This window comes from Pithys albifrons, chromosome 7 (genome assembly GCF_047495875.1).
Source record: "Pithys albifrons albifrons isolate INPA30051 chromosome 7, PitAlb_v1, whole genome shotgun sequence".
In the NCBI taxonomy this organism is placed as follows: domain Eukaryota; kingdom Metazoa; phylum Chordata; class Aves; order Passeriformes; family Thamnophilidae; genus Pithys; species Pithys albifrons.
The window spans coordinates 5978570-5992713 of record NC_092464.1 but is presented as its reverse complement, the minus strand read 5'-3'; the positions used below and the strand labels follow the sequence as shown (position 1 = coordinate 5992713).

The window sequence follows — 14144 nt, the reverse complement described above, 5'->3', positions numbered from 1 at the left end:
TTGTAGAGCAATGGTGTAGAAATGACTCTTGTCTGAAGCAGAAGCACAAGTGCCTTCAAGGGGCAGTATTTTATCAGAGTTTCTTCAGGAGACATATGTTTTTGCCCTTCCTGTATCTTGCTATCAAGATTTAGGTTGAGGCCTAAAAAATAGTCCCAATAAATTATATTACTGGGATTGTATTGGTCAAACAAAAGGTAAAATATTTTTCATTGTGCTTTATTTGAAAAAAATAGTCTAATCCTTCCCTTCTGCACTCTTAACCCATCAAAACAAACTCATTGCTTAGAGAAAAAAACATGGGTCAGAGCTAACATGTCTTTTCCCCTGTCTTTTGAGAGTCAGTTTCAGTTTTTAATCCCCACTTCTGTGTGCTTAGTTTGACACGATTGTGCTGTAACTGCACATTTTTAGTGCTATTTGTGAATTAAATGGTTAAACAGAACTGTAACTTCTATTGATAAATTGTCCTTACTTGTATTTATTAATAACAAGGGTCTATGCTTATTCCAGTAGGCACTGTTTAAGTTTGGGTTTGTTTTCTTGTTGTCTTCCTGTCCTATTGTATACATTGGAGTTGCTCCCACAAATTTTCTTTTAAATCAGCCAAGGTTGTAATTTTTCTTCTATTTTTTTTTCTTTCTAACCATCCTGAAACACAGTAACAGGAAAGATGGACAGATGAGTCTGCAATGTCAGAAGGGTAAATGATGTTTCACAGTTGTATAGAATAAAAGGCTTTAGTTAAAATACTTTCAAGTTGTTTTGTGTACTAGATTAGTTATGCAATTTTGGAGCTTTGATCATTGCTATCGAATGCTACAAAGGGCTTCAGAGTCCTTTGAAGCCTCAAATAATGGAATGGCTGAAGAAATGACAGTACCTGAGCAAAATCCTGTGAAGGTGATCTTACAGTATGGTTGAGTATAAGAATTTAGGTCTGTGCACACCTTCAGGTGTGAGCTCTGAGGTCCTCTGAGGGTGGAGAATGTGCTCAAGTAAAGCTGTTCATGTGGGCAGTGCTGCTTTTGTACCATGAAGATATTTTGTGCTAACAAGTGACACTTGTGGCAGTTGGTGCTGAGTTGTCTGGATGTGGAAAGGTGGTATCCTTTTAAGAGACACATGGGAAACCAGGCCAGTGTTTCCTGATGCTGGAAAAGCCAGGGCAGAATACTCAAAGCTTTTCTCATGGGAGGCTGTCAGCTGGGCTGCTCTCAGGAGATGCAGTAATTCAGTGGCCAAGTGCCCTCCCAGAGACTCCCAGCATCTGACTGAGATGGAGTGTAAAGTGAGAGGAGGGTTTTTTTGCTACTCCCTTTTAATTTCTGTCACCATTTCTGGAGTTGTGCTGTTTGTAAGAGTCTTGAAGGCAGGAGCAGGAAAGCTTTGAGTTAATATGAGAGTCACAGCTCCTGGGGACATTGTGAACAGAGAGAGTTCCAGTTTGCCAGTATCAGAAAAGGCCACTGATTCGTAGGAGTTATTTTAATTTTCAAGTTCATAATGGGAAGGAGTTGCAAATCTAGTACTTAGTAGTGTAACCTGTCTCCTAGAAAAGCATTTAATTTGTCTATGACAGACAATTTTTTATTCTCTTCAGGTGAGGGGGTGCTGAGAACAGCAGAGCTCAGCTCAGCACTTCAGCTGCAGGTATCGTTTTAGGAAGAGAACTATTTGAAGGATTTGGAAGTAACCTTTAGAAACATTAAAAATCCTCAGAATAAGCCTCAGGCAAACAGGTTGTGGACTACCAATTCCTGGAAGTGTTCAAGGCCAGGTTGGATGGGGCTCTGAGCAGCCCAGTCTAATGGAAGATGTCCCTGCCCGTGGCAGGGGGATGGAACTGGATGATCTCTGAGGCCCCGTCCAACCCAAACCAGTCTGTGATTCTCTAATAATGTAGTTCTAGCTCTTGGTCCTGGGATTTATTATTTGGATTGTCCATATTCCACAGAAGAGGGGCAACCAGGGACTGACAGTGCAGTGTGGAGAGCAACTGGCCCGAGGTTTGGGTCACACGAGCTGAAATGTGAGTGCTGGTATATTGATCTGAAAGTGCCCAGTGTCAGGTGTCAGGGGGTGCAAGGGGGGTGCTGCAGAGAGCAGTTTGCTGAGGTGAATTAGTGTGGGGGTGCCAGGGAAGAGGAGAGGGTGCATTTGCCAGTGGTGAAGACACAGAGTGACTGGCATAGAAACCCCGTATATTACACCAAGGTATTTTTCCCTTCACAGAGGTCCTGTTTGATTCAAACTTTATCTGTAGAAATTTATTGAACTTTACATTTAGCATCCATCTTTAAAAGTGCATGATCTTACACTGCTGGGGGCTCCTGAACAGAGCTGGATGAAGTCACCTCCCAGCTGGATAGCAGAGCTGTTGGGAGCCACAGGCACACTTAAAAATCAAGAAAGTGGGTTGACTGAAAGTTTCCTGTGCTGTTGTGCAGGTTTTTCTGTAAGCAACTGTGTGCAAACATCATGCAGAGCAGAGGTACTGATTAGAGACATGGTGGGCCCTCTGAGGATACTGTGACACTGTTCTAGCCATGTTTTCCAGGGCTCTGTGAGCGCTTGATTACTTCTTGTGGCTTAGAAATGTAACTTAAAGCAAACAATTGCTTTGAAATTGTGTTACAGCAGAACCACTGCCAGTCAGTGTTTGCTTAAGGCAAAAGCCAGTGGGAGGATGTGTGGGCATTAGTGGCAGTGCCCAGGAAATGGAACAGATTAACCCAGTCAAATCAATGCAGTGAGTAACCTGTAGCTGCTTTCCCTTAACAGCCAGAGGCAGTGGTGCCTGTTCTTTTTGTAACTTCTCGGAGGTGAAAATATTTGCCAGGTTTTGGGGGAAGATGGAGAACACATCTGGAAGTGTATGAACCCACCAGTACCCATGTGAGTGCTGTCATCTCTGCTGAGCACAGCACAGATCTACTTTCCTGCAGCATTTCTGAGTTACAGCTCAGAGAAATCCAGCCAACTGTGGCAACTTGGATGAGCAGCCTCTGCACTGCAGAACAGCAGGAGGTTCAATAGATTGTCAAGTCTGCTGTGAAAGTTTAAGAGGGCAAACAAAGTCATCACTGCCTGAATTTGGTGTTTCAACAGTTCTTGGCTGTAGCTGTTCAAGACAGTAAATACATCCCTTCACTCATTCAAGTTCAGCCATAATTAATAAGTTCACAGTTTAATATTGCTGTTAACAGTGCAATTTGCATGTTTATCTCTGGGATGTTTATTTCCTTACCATGACTCTTGGGGGCCACAATCGTTCCCAGTACAGGGTTATGCTGTCCAAAGTTCCCATGGATCAAGGAATTACTTGGGAAGGGAGAGCTTGGTCCAGCCTGCTCAAGTTAATGTTGCTTGTGGCAGAGGTTGACCAAGTTTCTCCAGCTTTTGTTGAGCAGAGTTGTGGTATCCAGGTGGGTGGAGGTCCCACAGCCTTGGAATGCCCATCCAGGCTCAGCCCCCATCAGTCTCTGCTGTCCTGGCTCCTCAGGACTGGCAGGGTCAGGGCTCAGTGGAGATGAGCTTTATCTAATCCCTGCTGTGATACTTGAGCTCCTGGGAGCCTCTTCAGATTTAACATCTGCCAGACTCATGTCCTCAGGCTCAACTATAGTATTGGGGAGCAGCTCAGGTCTGGAAGCTTATCCTGTTGTGTCTGGCTGTACAAACTATGGAGTGCTCCAAGGTGACATCCTCCTCCCTTTGTTTTACCCTTCTTGTGATGCTGCCAAGATAATCCTTCTTGTGTCTGCAAGAGAACTGCAGCTGTTGGGGTTAGAGATGCCCTCAAAGCTTACAGAGTGGGAGAAAGGTCATATCCAGTTCCTCTTTACTGGAAACATGTTTGGGAAAGCACAGTTGATTGGCTGTTTGGTTTCGGCCTTGAATCCAGCCACTCTCAGGTGCTTCTCCCATTATTTTAAAGTTTTTATTTTGAAAACTAAGGAATTCCAACCATCTTGCTCACTTCTATACACATGACTAAGAGTACTTTCCACTTACCTTGGCTTCAGCAAATTTCATCCAAATTGTCAAGAGAAAAGGAATTTGATGAGGAGGTTGAATTCTTCATTTAGCATTTAAATGATCAAGTTTCGGGTTAGGAGAACCCAACATCCACTGCTTGAGGGTTAAAGATTTGATTTTCCAAACCCCTTCCAAGAACCAGTTAACTCACAGAGGCTGGACACAGACTGAGGTAAGTTAAAGCCATTTATTAGGGTGACATTTGAAATCTAGTATCAGTTTTGACATTCCCTGCTCTTAAATTTCTGAAGGGTGTTAATGGTACAGCATCACTTAAATGAGCTACCACCAGCTTAAAACCAATTTTGGGAAAGGTACAAACTATCAATAGTTCTAAATAAACAGTATCAGTAAAAGAGATCACCTAGATGTCTTCAGGCATCAGGCTCTAAGATCAAACAAACATAGCAATAGTTTAAATTAGATTTATTTTTAGTGTTTGACTGTTCACCCTTGTGTCAGTTGGGGAAAACTGGAAATTATTTTAACAATACAGGGAATAAAATCAGTTCACAATTAGCAGACCATTTAGCAGACTAGACTCTTAAAATCTCTGTTCTACTGCCTCCAGTTAGGGCTCAATACATTCTTTAAAACAACAGGTATTGTGACAATCCTGTTCAGAACTACTGTACTTACAGTATTTCAGACTAAAAACAGAGGTGAAGGAGTATCAAGGACAGATTTTATGCCAGGGTGGACTCCTCTGACGACCTCTTGTGCTTGACTTCACCTGCACTCTTTGGCTGAAGTTGAGCGCTCGGGCAGATCCACAGGACCCTGAGTACCCCCCTCCTGCATCAGTGCCCAATTTCAGCCCAGTCAGTTGTCACTTGCTGATGTGCACAGGGCAGAAATAGAGCAGGAGACAGGGCAGGGAAATTAGGCAATATTGTGCTAAATAAGTGAACTTCAGTTTACAGATTCAACACACCCCATCCTCGTACCCCATTCTCCTAATTTAGGAAGCAGTTTCACCACAGTAACTGTATTACTCCCTATCAGCAGCTTTGACATTCCATGATAAATCACTGCCCCGAGGGTTATAAAACCACACACCTTCCATTGTTCATGTCATATTTGCTGTTACATTCAGAAGCTATTTGAAGACAATTGCAAACAAAATAGCTACAGAAAGCAGTTCATGTTGCTGCACAACAGCCCCATGTCTAAAACTTAGAAGGATTTGTATAAAAATAGAAATGAGTAAATAGAAAAGCAAAACTAAAGAAAAGCTATTTCTCAGTCATTACAGAAACCAAGACATTCAACTCCACTGAAAAAGTCCATCACTCCATGGTAAAAGTCATCTTTACTTCCATTTTGTTTCAAATAACCATCATAATTCCCTCTCCCCCACCTCATTTTTTAAGTGTGAGGCCACCACCTAATCCACAGAAGAGCAGAAGTGAATGACAGGACCCACCCCAACTTTGCCCCATCTCTGTCCTACAACTTCAAACCACATGGTACTTCCTTTACTGAGAAAGGAGTTGTAGAGAAGGTAACTTACAGAGAAAGGACTTTAAACAAGAAAAGTAACAGGCTGCAGAGTATTAAGTAGGAATAAAAGTATCCTGGGATAAGAAATGCATTGCAAGTCCCCAGAACTGTCCACCGAGGTGTACCATTAGAAAAGCTTTCTAACAAATGAAAACTATAAATATTTCTTTTAATGCCATCAAAACCTACTGGTAAAATCATCACTAAGTATCACTGTTCAGGTACAGTGCCTTTATAAATACATTCAGGAGCACTTGTAGGCAAATGTGAATTGAGGAACTTGGTATTTTGCCAGCATCCAACTTGTTTCTGCATTAATTTCTCCATTAATTTGTTGATTTTTGGATAGCATTCAAAGTCTGAACACAGATCAATCTTTTAAACAGTGATTAGAAAATACAACAGGATATGTATTTCATGTGATTTTTTCCTAGTATTGTCTACACTAACAAAATAGAGTAATTGTAATTCTTTCAAGATCAGAAAAATATTCCTAGCCTGTAACAGCAGCATTTGACAGTCTGTAAACACGAGCAGGGGCCATTTCACTTGGGATCTTGTGCAGCTGCTTCTGCTTTCTGTTCATTTGCTGCTTCATCCTCTGGAGGTTCCTCTAGAGCTGTGATCAATGAGCTCTCAATGCTGTCCATGAGGAGCGTGGATTCTTGGTTATCAGAATCAGTTCCTTGTGTTGTTTTTGAAGAAATTTCATGAGGAAGAGCAAAAGAAGGTAAAGGTGGAACTGGAGGCAGTAGGTCATCCAACTCGGGCTGCTTGGCTGATCCCTCGGAATGCAGGGTTACATTTTCGGGGTCCAAAGCTGAGGCATTTTCTGGGAAATGGAAATAATTTGTAAGAAAATAACAACTGGCAAGGTACCAAGCAGCAGTCCTGGTTACCCTGTGTCTAGAAAAATCAGCCTCATACAGGCACCTAACCAGATTCACAACTGTCAAATACATGGGCTGCATTTACTCAGTTCTCCCCAAATCCTGAAAACCTGATGGTACACAAAGGCTTTGAAAAGACCATGAACCACTTGCTCTGCTGTGTTCTTGTTATTTTGTGTTGCAACTCTTACACTCCCCCTACCTTTTAGAAGGGAAAGTTGTGCATCATGTCAAGGTATTTATTTAATTATTTATTTAAACAGAACAGATTTTGGTAGTAAGTGGTTATATGGGTGGCTTCTCTGAGAAGCTGCCAGAAGCTTCCCCTCTGTCCAGTGGAGCCAAGGCCAGGAGGCTCCAAGGCCGAGCCCATCGGTGCCAGTGGTAGCACCTCTGGCATAATGTATTTAAGAAGGGGAAAAAAATCCCACTGCAAAACAGCAGCCAGAGAGAGGAGTGAGGATATGCAAGAGGAACAACTCTGCAGACTCCTACGTCAGTGCAGAAGGAGGGGCAGGAGGTACCCCAGGCATCGGAGCAGAGATGCCCCTCCAGCCCATGGAGGGCCTTGGGCAAGCAGAAGAGATCCACCTGCAGCCCATGGAGGAGCCCACAACAGAGCAGGGGGATCCTCAATGGAGCCTGTGACCCCTGGAGTGGGCTCCTCCTGGCAGGACCTGTGACCCACTGTGGGCTCCAGGCTGGAACAGTCTGTTCCTGAAGGACTGGACCCCATGGAAGGGACCAACATCGGAACAGTTCCTGAAGAACTGCAGCCCGTGGGATGGAGCCATGTTGAAGAAGCTGGATCTTCACACCCAGCCAGGATCAAACCACCACAAAAACTCACTATTAAGATGACTATAACTTTGTTTTTGCTTTAAAATTCATTTACACTGCTTTTAGAAATACCTACTTTTAAGGTCAGGTTTCATTTAAATAAAAAGGGAAACTTTCTATAATCTTATAAAAAAGCCCATTAGTTTTTGTCCATTTCTACATCTGATTTCTGCTACTTTTTCCATCTCATTTTTGCAACTCTCCTTTCTGATTTTTATTAAAATTCACTCATTTCCAAAAAGTGTGATAAGGTTGAACAGGTATGAGTTGGTGCTATTCCAGAGATAAAAGAAATCTTGAATGCACTTACCAAAGTAAGTAGAGCCTTCACTGTTTGACATTAATTTTTCAGGCCCTACAGCAGCACCCGCTGCTGGCATGTTGAGGGAGGCAGATGAGGACACGTTGGATACTTCTGTTAAGCTAGTAAGTTCAGAAAATGAAATACCAGACATGTCTAGAAATCCTGAAGGAGAAACCAGATATTACATCACTGTTTTAGATACAACACAAAATTCTAGATTAAAAAAGACAAGTTAGATCTAGACAAGTCAGTGAAGTCCCCTCCCTGCTAAATGCAAATAAATTTAAGTTCCATGGTATCTCAATTCTACAGCTCTGAAATCCAGGGAAGTCAAAAATTTCAAGGAAAACAATCACCAGTGCTCACAGTTCTGCATTTAGGTCTCAAGCCTCTTTAGAAACATATTAGTTTATCTATATGTCCTCTAAAGAACTGCAGAAAAAGCACCTAAGAAACTATACCTGGATCCATAACTCTCTGGAGAGGAGGAGGAGAAGAAAGTGAACTTTCTGGTGAATACCCACTCATTTCTTGTTCTCTGGAATGATCCAAGTTCATAACTGTTTCAGAGCTGTCACTCTGAGTGGTAGGTGCCAATAACTGAGTCTGGAATAAGACAGAAGGAAAGTATCTTTTTACATTGAGAGCTTCACCTGAAGCCAACCCTCCCATGAAAGCACCATGCTTGTTTGCACATACACCAATTCAGAGAGAACCTTCGATGCTGAAACACCATTTAAGGCATGTTCCAATTCAGCCTTTCAAAGACAGTATGTTCTTAGACAAACAACAGTCCATGCTTATTTCTAGTAAATGATTTTTTTATCTAGTGAGGTTAAGTGTCCTTCAAATGTGATTTGCACTGACTGGTACAGCTGTAGTGTAGAGCATCCAAGTCCTGAAAATAGGAAGAAAATAGCTGGCAAAAAACTTGTATCAGCCCACAGTGGTGATCTGACACCTGCTCAGCATCCTCACTTTCCCTTCACCCAATTCCATTTCATTGAAGCAAAATTGAGCACTGTACTCAAATATACTGTGTTACCAACATTGCAAACAAAGCAGAGAATTTTCAAACCCCAGAGAACGTCCCAGAGACTGGCATTTATTTCTCACCTACCTCTGTGTAACCATTAGTGGATGGCACAGGAGTTCCAGCTTCTGGCGAGGGTGAAGGCGGTTTGCTTTCTGGCTTTTTCTTTGATGTTATGGACTGTGTTGGAATTCTGTGCAAGTAGCCATATCCAATTCCACATCCTAAACTGTACAAGAGAAGGAAATCAAGACTTCAAAAAAGCTGTTCATAACGGAACTAGTAAGTGCCTTAAATTTCGACTCTCTAAAGCAAAAAGCCTTTCATCTCTAGCAGGAAATAGCTACCTAGAAAAACTGTCTCACCTGCAGTACTCAAGGAACACTCTGCAGTTGAATTTTAGACACACACAGCTTTTATTTGATTTTTTTTTATATCTTTACAGAATATATAATCTTACCTGATGTGGATTTTGTTCTTGCTTTAGCTGAATGTTTGACTATAAGAATGCAGACAGTGTATCTGCTAATGGGGAGCTCAACACAGGGGTTTTGCCATTTGATTCAACTCAAAAGGATCAGATCCAGTACATGCCCAAATCCTACTTCTATGCTATAGTTTTTTTATGAAAAGATTAACAGTTTTGTTTTACAAGTGTAAGGAAACAAGACTTAACTTGAAAACAATGAACTGCAATTGATAGTAATAATATTCTAACAGGATTTCATTTACAGCAAGTATATAACCTGTTATCAAGTGACTGTCCAGAGATCAGTACCTTCCTTCTCCACCCCAAGCTCCATTGGGAGTCACAACTACCTCTCGAATGGAATCTGCTTCAGTGTTATAAACCATCAGCTTCAGCGGCTTCCCCTCATGGGATTCAATCAGGGAAAAGAAATCCTCTGACTGGGAAACAAAAGAAAGCAGTAGTTAATAAACTCACATGTGCAAGACAAGGAGCTGGAAGCAAGTCGGCATTCTATGTAGTTATTTACTTCAACGTGAGATGTTAAAAACCCAGAGCCAGAAAACTCACTAGTGCAGTTTGATCTTTAATGGCAACTTCTTTTTATTGTCACATTAAAAAGAAAGATAATGTTTACCTCAACAATAAAGCATCTGTCATAAACAACCTCTCCAAATCCCCAAACACCATCTTCATACATTCTGATGTACACACAACAAACAAATCCTCCAACCTACACATGGCAGGCACAAAGACAATCAGTCCCTGCTGGAATGCACCCTACCTCCTGGAGAATCTGATCAGATCCAACAACGTAGTCGGTGTATGGCTGCAGACCAGCCAGAGCTGCAGGAGATGCAGGTTCAACATCCTGTGGAAGAAGGACAGCTGTCACCTGCACTGGCAGGAGGATAAACTACCCCAAGGTCAAAAAAGGAAAGTTAACTCCAAATACAGCAGAAGGAAAGAGCACTTTGTTCTAGGATGCAACAGAAGTCTTGAATAGTCTACATCTAGATGTGGTATCTTGTAAAACATGCTGAATAATAATGATGAAGATGCTCCCAATTTAAAATAAGATACTCTGATGATGTGGAGAAGTTGCATTTATTTAAACAATGAGACACAACAAACACTCTTTCCTTTTCAGTTCTACTCTTTCAGCTCTCCCTCCTAATTTTAAGATAAATTTGTGATGTTGCTTTTGTAATGTTAATTTAATGAAGTTTAGCCAACATAGACATGAATCAGGCCAGAATGTTGTTGCTTTTGCCATTGATTCTTCAAAAAAAAACTCTATTCCATCTACACCATTTGGTCTGGTTGGGATGGAGTTATTTTAGTCACAGTGACAGACAACACCGACAGCCACCTACTCCTTGTCCCTGCTGAAACAGCTCAGACAAACCTTCAAGACTGTGCTCCCTTCCTCCGTATGATTTCAGCACTGCACTTTACCTAAGTGTTGTTTATAAATATTCCACTGTAGAACAAGGTTGTATGAACACTAAGGAGCCACCAAAGAATTCTGTCTCACCAAAACATGCCACACGTGTTCATTGGCTCCCTGGAAGCTGCAGAACCTCACGCTGGCTCCAAGAAGGCCTTGCCCTCCCCACATGTTACTGGGGATCACCTCCACCTCTCTTATCTTCATTGTTTTGATATTATACACCTCCAGCTTCACTGCTTTCTCAGCATTTGCCTTCAGCAGGTCTTTCAACATATTGTTTTCCTTATTCTGTAGAGCACAGAGAGAGACACAGGATTAACATTATTTCCAGTGGCACCTATAACATGTGTCACATCTGTGGCATAATTTGAATCCAAAGAACCAAACCCATCAAAGTTTAGGCTCTGTGGTTCACAGACAGTCCCAGCAGTTCAATTTCATCTACTGGAACTCAGTCAGTACTGTCAGCACATGCCCCTTTGCAAAAGTAATTGCTGTTACTCCATTTCACCCCTTGCATTCCTACGCTTCCCAACTGCTATTAAATGATCCAGCAACATTAGATGTCAACTGTGTAGTCTACCAACAAGCAGCAACATTTCATTTCATGTCACTGAGCCCTGTCCTTATTCAAGAGCCCCTCAAAATCTGTGAAAGGACAGACTATTTGTGAACAGTTTACAGAACCATCATGATTTCTGTCATGATAAAAGATAAAATGATCTTCCACCAAAATCACCACTACAATAATCACTTCCAAAAAGACATCTCCACTCATAGAAGCAAAGCAAACATTGAGTTCAGTTTGTGTGTGGTGAGAGTGAAGCACACAGGCAAAGCTCTGAGCCTTTTAAATAAAGAAATAGAAGAAACCCAGCAAAAACCCCTAAAACCCCAACAAACCTAAACTCCATTCTTCTCTCACAATTCAGCATTACAGTCAACTGTGTTCTTGGTCACAAAAGTACAAGTAGTAAGGCTACAATTCTTTTTCAGGTTTTATCAAATGTTGAAACAAGTTTGTTTAAACAAATGCTGAGCTCTTGCTGTTGACTCACCAGTTCAATATTCACCTTGTGGCAGAAAACGTGTACAAATGAGTAACAACATACACATTATGTTAGCCTGTTAAGAAGTTAAGGTGATAAAAGCAAGTTTTACATTATTTTCAAAGCCACATACAATGTCCAGTGTGAAAAGCTTTCTGTACTGTGACAGTTTGGGCTTTTACTTTTCATCACCACAACACCTGTATTTCATGTAGGGGGGAAAAAAACAACATTAAAATCATTTGAGACTTACAAGCCTCGTGTGTCCAATGGCAATGATGAAATCAAAGAAAGGTTCCAGCCCTCCTTGTTGAGCTGGGGAGTTTTCTTGAACCTGAAAAACAGACATTTTATTATTATTAAACATTGATCTCTAGTTACATAAGCGAAAGTGTTGATCTTTACACAATTCCATATTTACTTTTGAGTTGCACCAGAGATAAAACACCAAATGACAGATCTCAGGAAGCAATCCACAACTGTGAACTAAAAAATTATAAGCAACAGGTGTACAAATTAATCTGTAAAAAGCAGATTTTGAACCCCATACAAAACACAAATATTGTGATTCAGAGGTCACAGCCTGGAATTTAAAAACTGAATCGTCTGGAGAAAGACTTAATTCTGAAAGTGCTGCTGCAGGATTTTCTTCCATGCTTCTAACAGCCTGAGCACATCAAGAGTCCCCACTTAATCAGAGCCATTTTTCATAAACAATTTACAGCTGGGTTCCCACAGTTTTCAGCCCAGTGGAACGGGAACATTAGATTAGCACAGTACAAATGCTGCCTAACCACAAGTACTGGTCAAGAAAAGTGCCACCACTCACAGAAGATTCCTAAGAAATAAGAGGTGTGACATAGAATCATAGAATGGATTGGGTTGGAAAAGACCTCTGAGATCATCAAGTCCAACCCTTGGTCCAACTCCAGTCCCTTTACCAGATCATGGCACTCAGTGCCACGGCCAATCTGTATTTAAAAACCTCCAGGGATGGGGAATCCACCCCCTCTCTGGGCAGCCCATTCCAATGCCTGAGCACTCTCTCTGCAAAGAATTTTTTTCTGATCTCCAACTTCAATTTCCCCTGGCAGAGCTTGAGCCCATCATGCCCCCTTGTCCTATTGCTGAGTGCTTGGGAGAAGAGACCAACCCCCACCTGGCCAGAACTTCCCTTCAGGGAGTTCCAGACAGTGCTGAGGTCACCTCTGAGCCTCCTCTTCTCCAGGCTAAACACCCCCAGCTCCCTCAGCCTCTCCCCACAGCACTTGTGCTCCAGTCCCTTCTCCAGCCTTGTCATTTCTTTATAATCAAGTTGTCATAGCACAAATGTAATAAATAGAGAGGACACTTAATAAAACGCATCAACATCATGATAAAATCCACCACAAGTTACACAGTGCTTGGTATGACCAGATTATATGAGAGTCCACCCACTTCCAAGGTACACCAACAAAGCAACAGGATGTTAAGGAACAACTGCAAACATGCTGACAGTTTGCACTGATTTTAACTTTAATTTTGGTTATCTCAGCACCCTCAGATACATTTGACTCCTGAGGACCACCCACCAGTTTAAGCATCAAGTTACAACCCAGGCATCGACTAAGCTGAGAAGTTCATTGCTAGGAAAGTTTAACTACATCTTATATTTGGTGTTGCATCACCAAGCTTTTTATTTTTTCTAATTATTTTAATGGATAAAGTGCACTGGTGTTGGGGTTTTTGCTGACAGAGCTGCCTGTAAGTTATTTTAGGTATTCTATTTATATTTTATATATTTATATTACTTATTATTTCATACTTATAAAATAATAGCATAGTTACTTCAGCAAGAGCTTTTAAAGGAGAAAAGAATAAAAGTCATCCTTAATTATTGAACAGTCAAACTGAGCACTGCAACCACAATTGCAGTAGGAAGTATTAACTTTCATCACAACCCTAAACTGCAAACAAGCAGGTTTATAGTGAATCAAAGGTTAAAAAGGCTTACATCCAAATTCCAAATAACGTTTAAGAAGCCTTAGAATGACACCATCCTGTTACACAATGACCAGGATGAAAATGTACACAAAAAGAAGCACATGTGAGTTATTACAGAGCTCAGGACATTGGTGTTCATGTGTCTAAAAGCCACAGATTCCCACAGGGAGCTGTAAGCTGCAAAAAGTCCTGCAGCATTCGGTTTTCAAAATGACCCAGTACCAGGAGCTGCATGAATTCCCTGGAGAAAAGGAGAAATTACTGCAGGTCACCAAAATCATCCTCCAGCACAGCAATCTGAGCAGTGTCCTGCGCTCGGCATGAAGGGGGAGGCATTTCCTGGCCAACATTCATTTCTGATGGGAGTTTCCCAGTTCGGGAGACTGACGAGAGCAGACACAGAGCACCAGAACCCCAAACACACCTCGGGGCGCTGAGAAAAACCAACTGCGGGGAAGTTAAAAGCGGCACGTGGCAGCAACACCTCCACTCTGATTCCAAGGAGGAAAAATACCCACTGAAGGAAGTGATAACTGGTGTAACAGCTGTTACCAGCGACACCTCCGTCCACCCCAAACC

At 41.7% G+C, this 14144-nt stretch overlaps 1 protein-coding gene across 1 annotated transcript in view; it reads right to left on the bottom strand.

Annotated features, from left to right (window-relative positions):
• Nucleotides 1-4214: 4214 nt before the first annotated feature.
• The window catches only part of GORASP1 (golgi reassembly stacking protein 1), an 11960-nt gene continuing 2030 nt past the window's right edge, over nt 4215-14144 (bottom strand). Inside the window, exons 2-9 of the mRNA XM_071560601.1 lie at nt 11836-11916; nt 10618-10821; nt 9865-9951; nt 9390-9520; nt 8699-8840; nt 8040-8184; nt 7585-7740; nt 4215-6376 (exon numbers count right to left, since the gene is read on the bottom strand). Of these exons, the coding sequence (XP_071416702.1) occupies nt 6090-6376; nt 7585-7740; nt 8040-8184; nt 8699-8840; nt 9390-9520; nt 9865-9951; nt 10618-10821; nt 11836-11916 (1233 nt within the window). The 3' untranslated portion in view covers nt 4215-6089. The remainder of the gene's footprint in view (nt 6377-7584; nt 7741-8039; nt 8185-8698; nt 8841-9389; nt 9521-9864; nt 9952-10617; nt 10822-11835; nt 11917-14144) is intronic.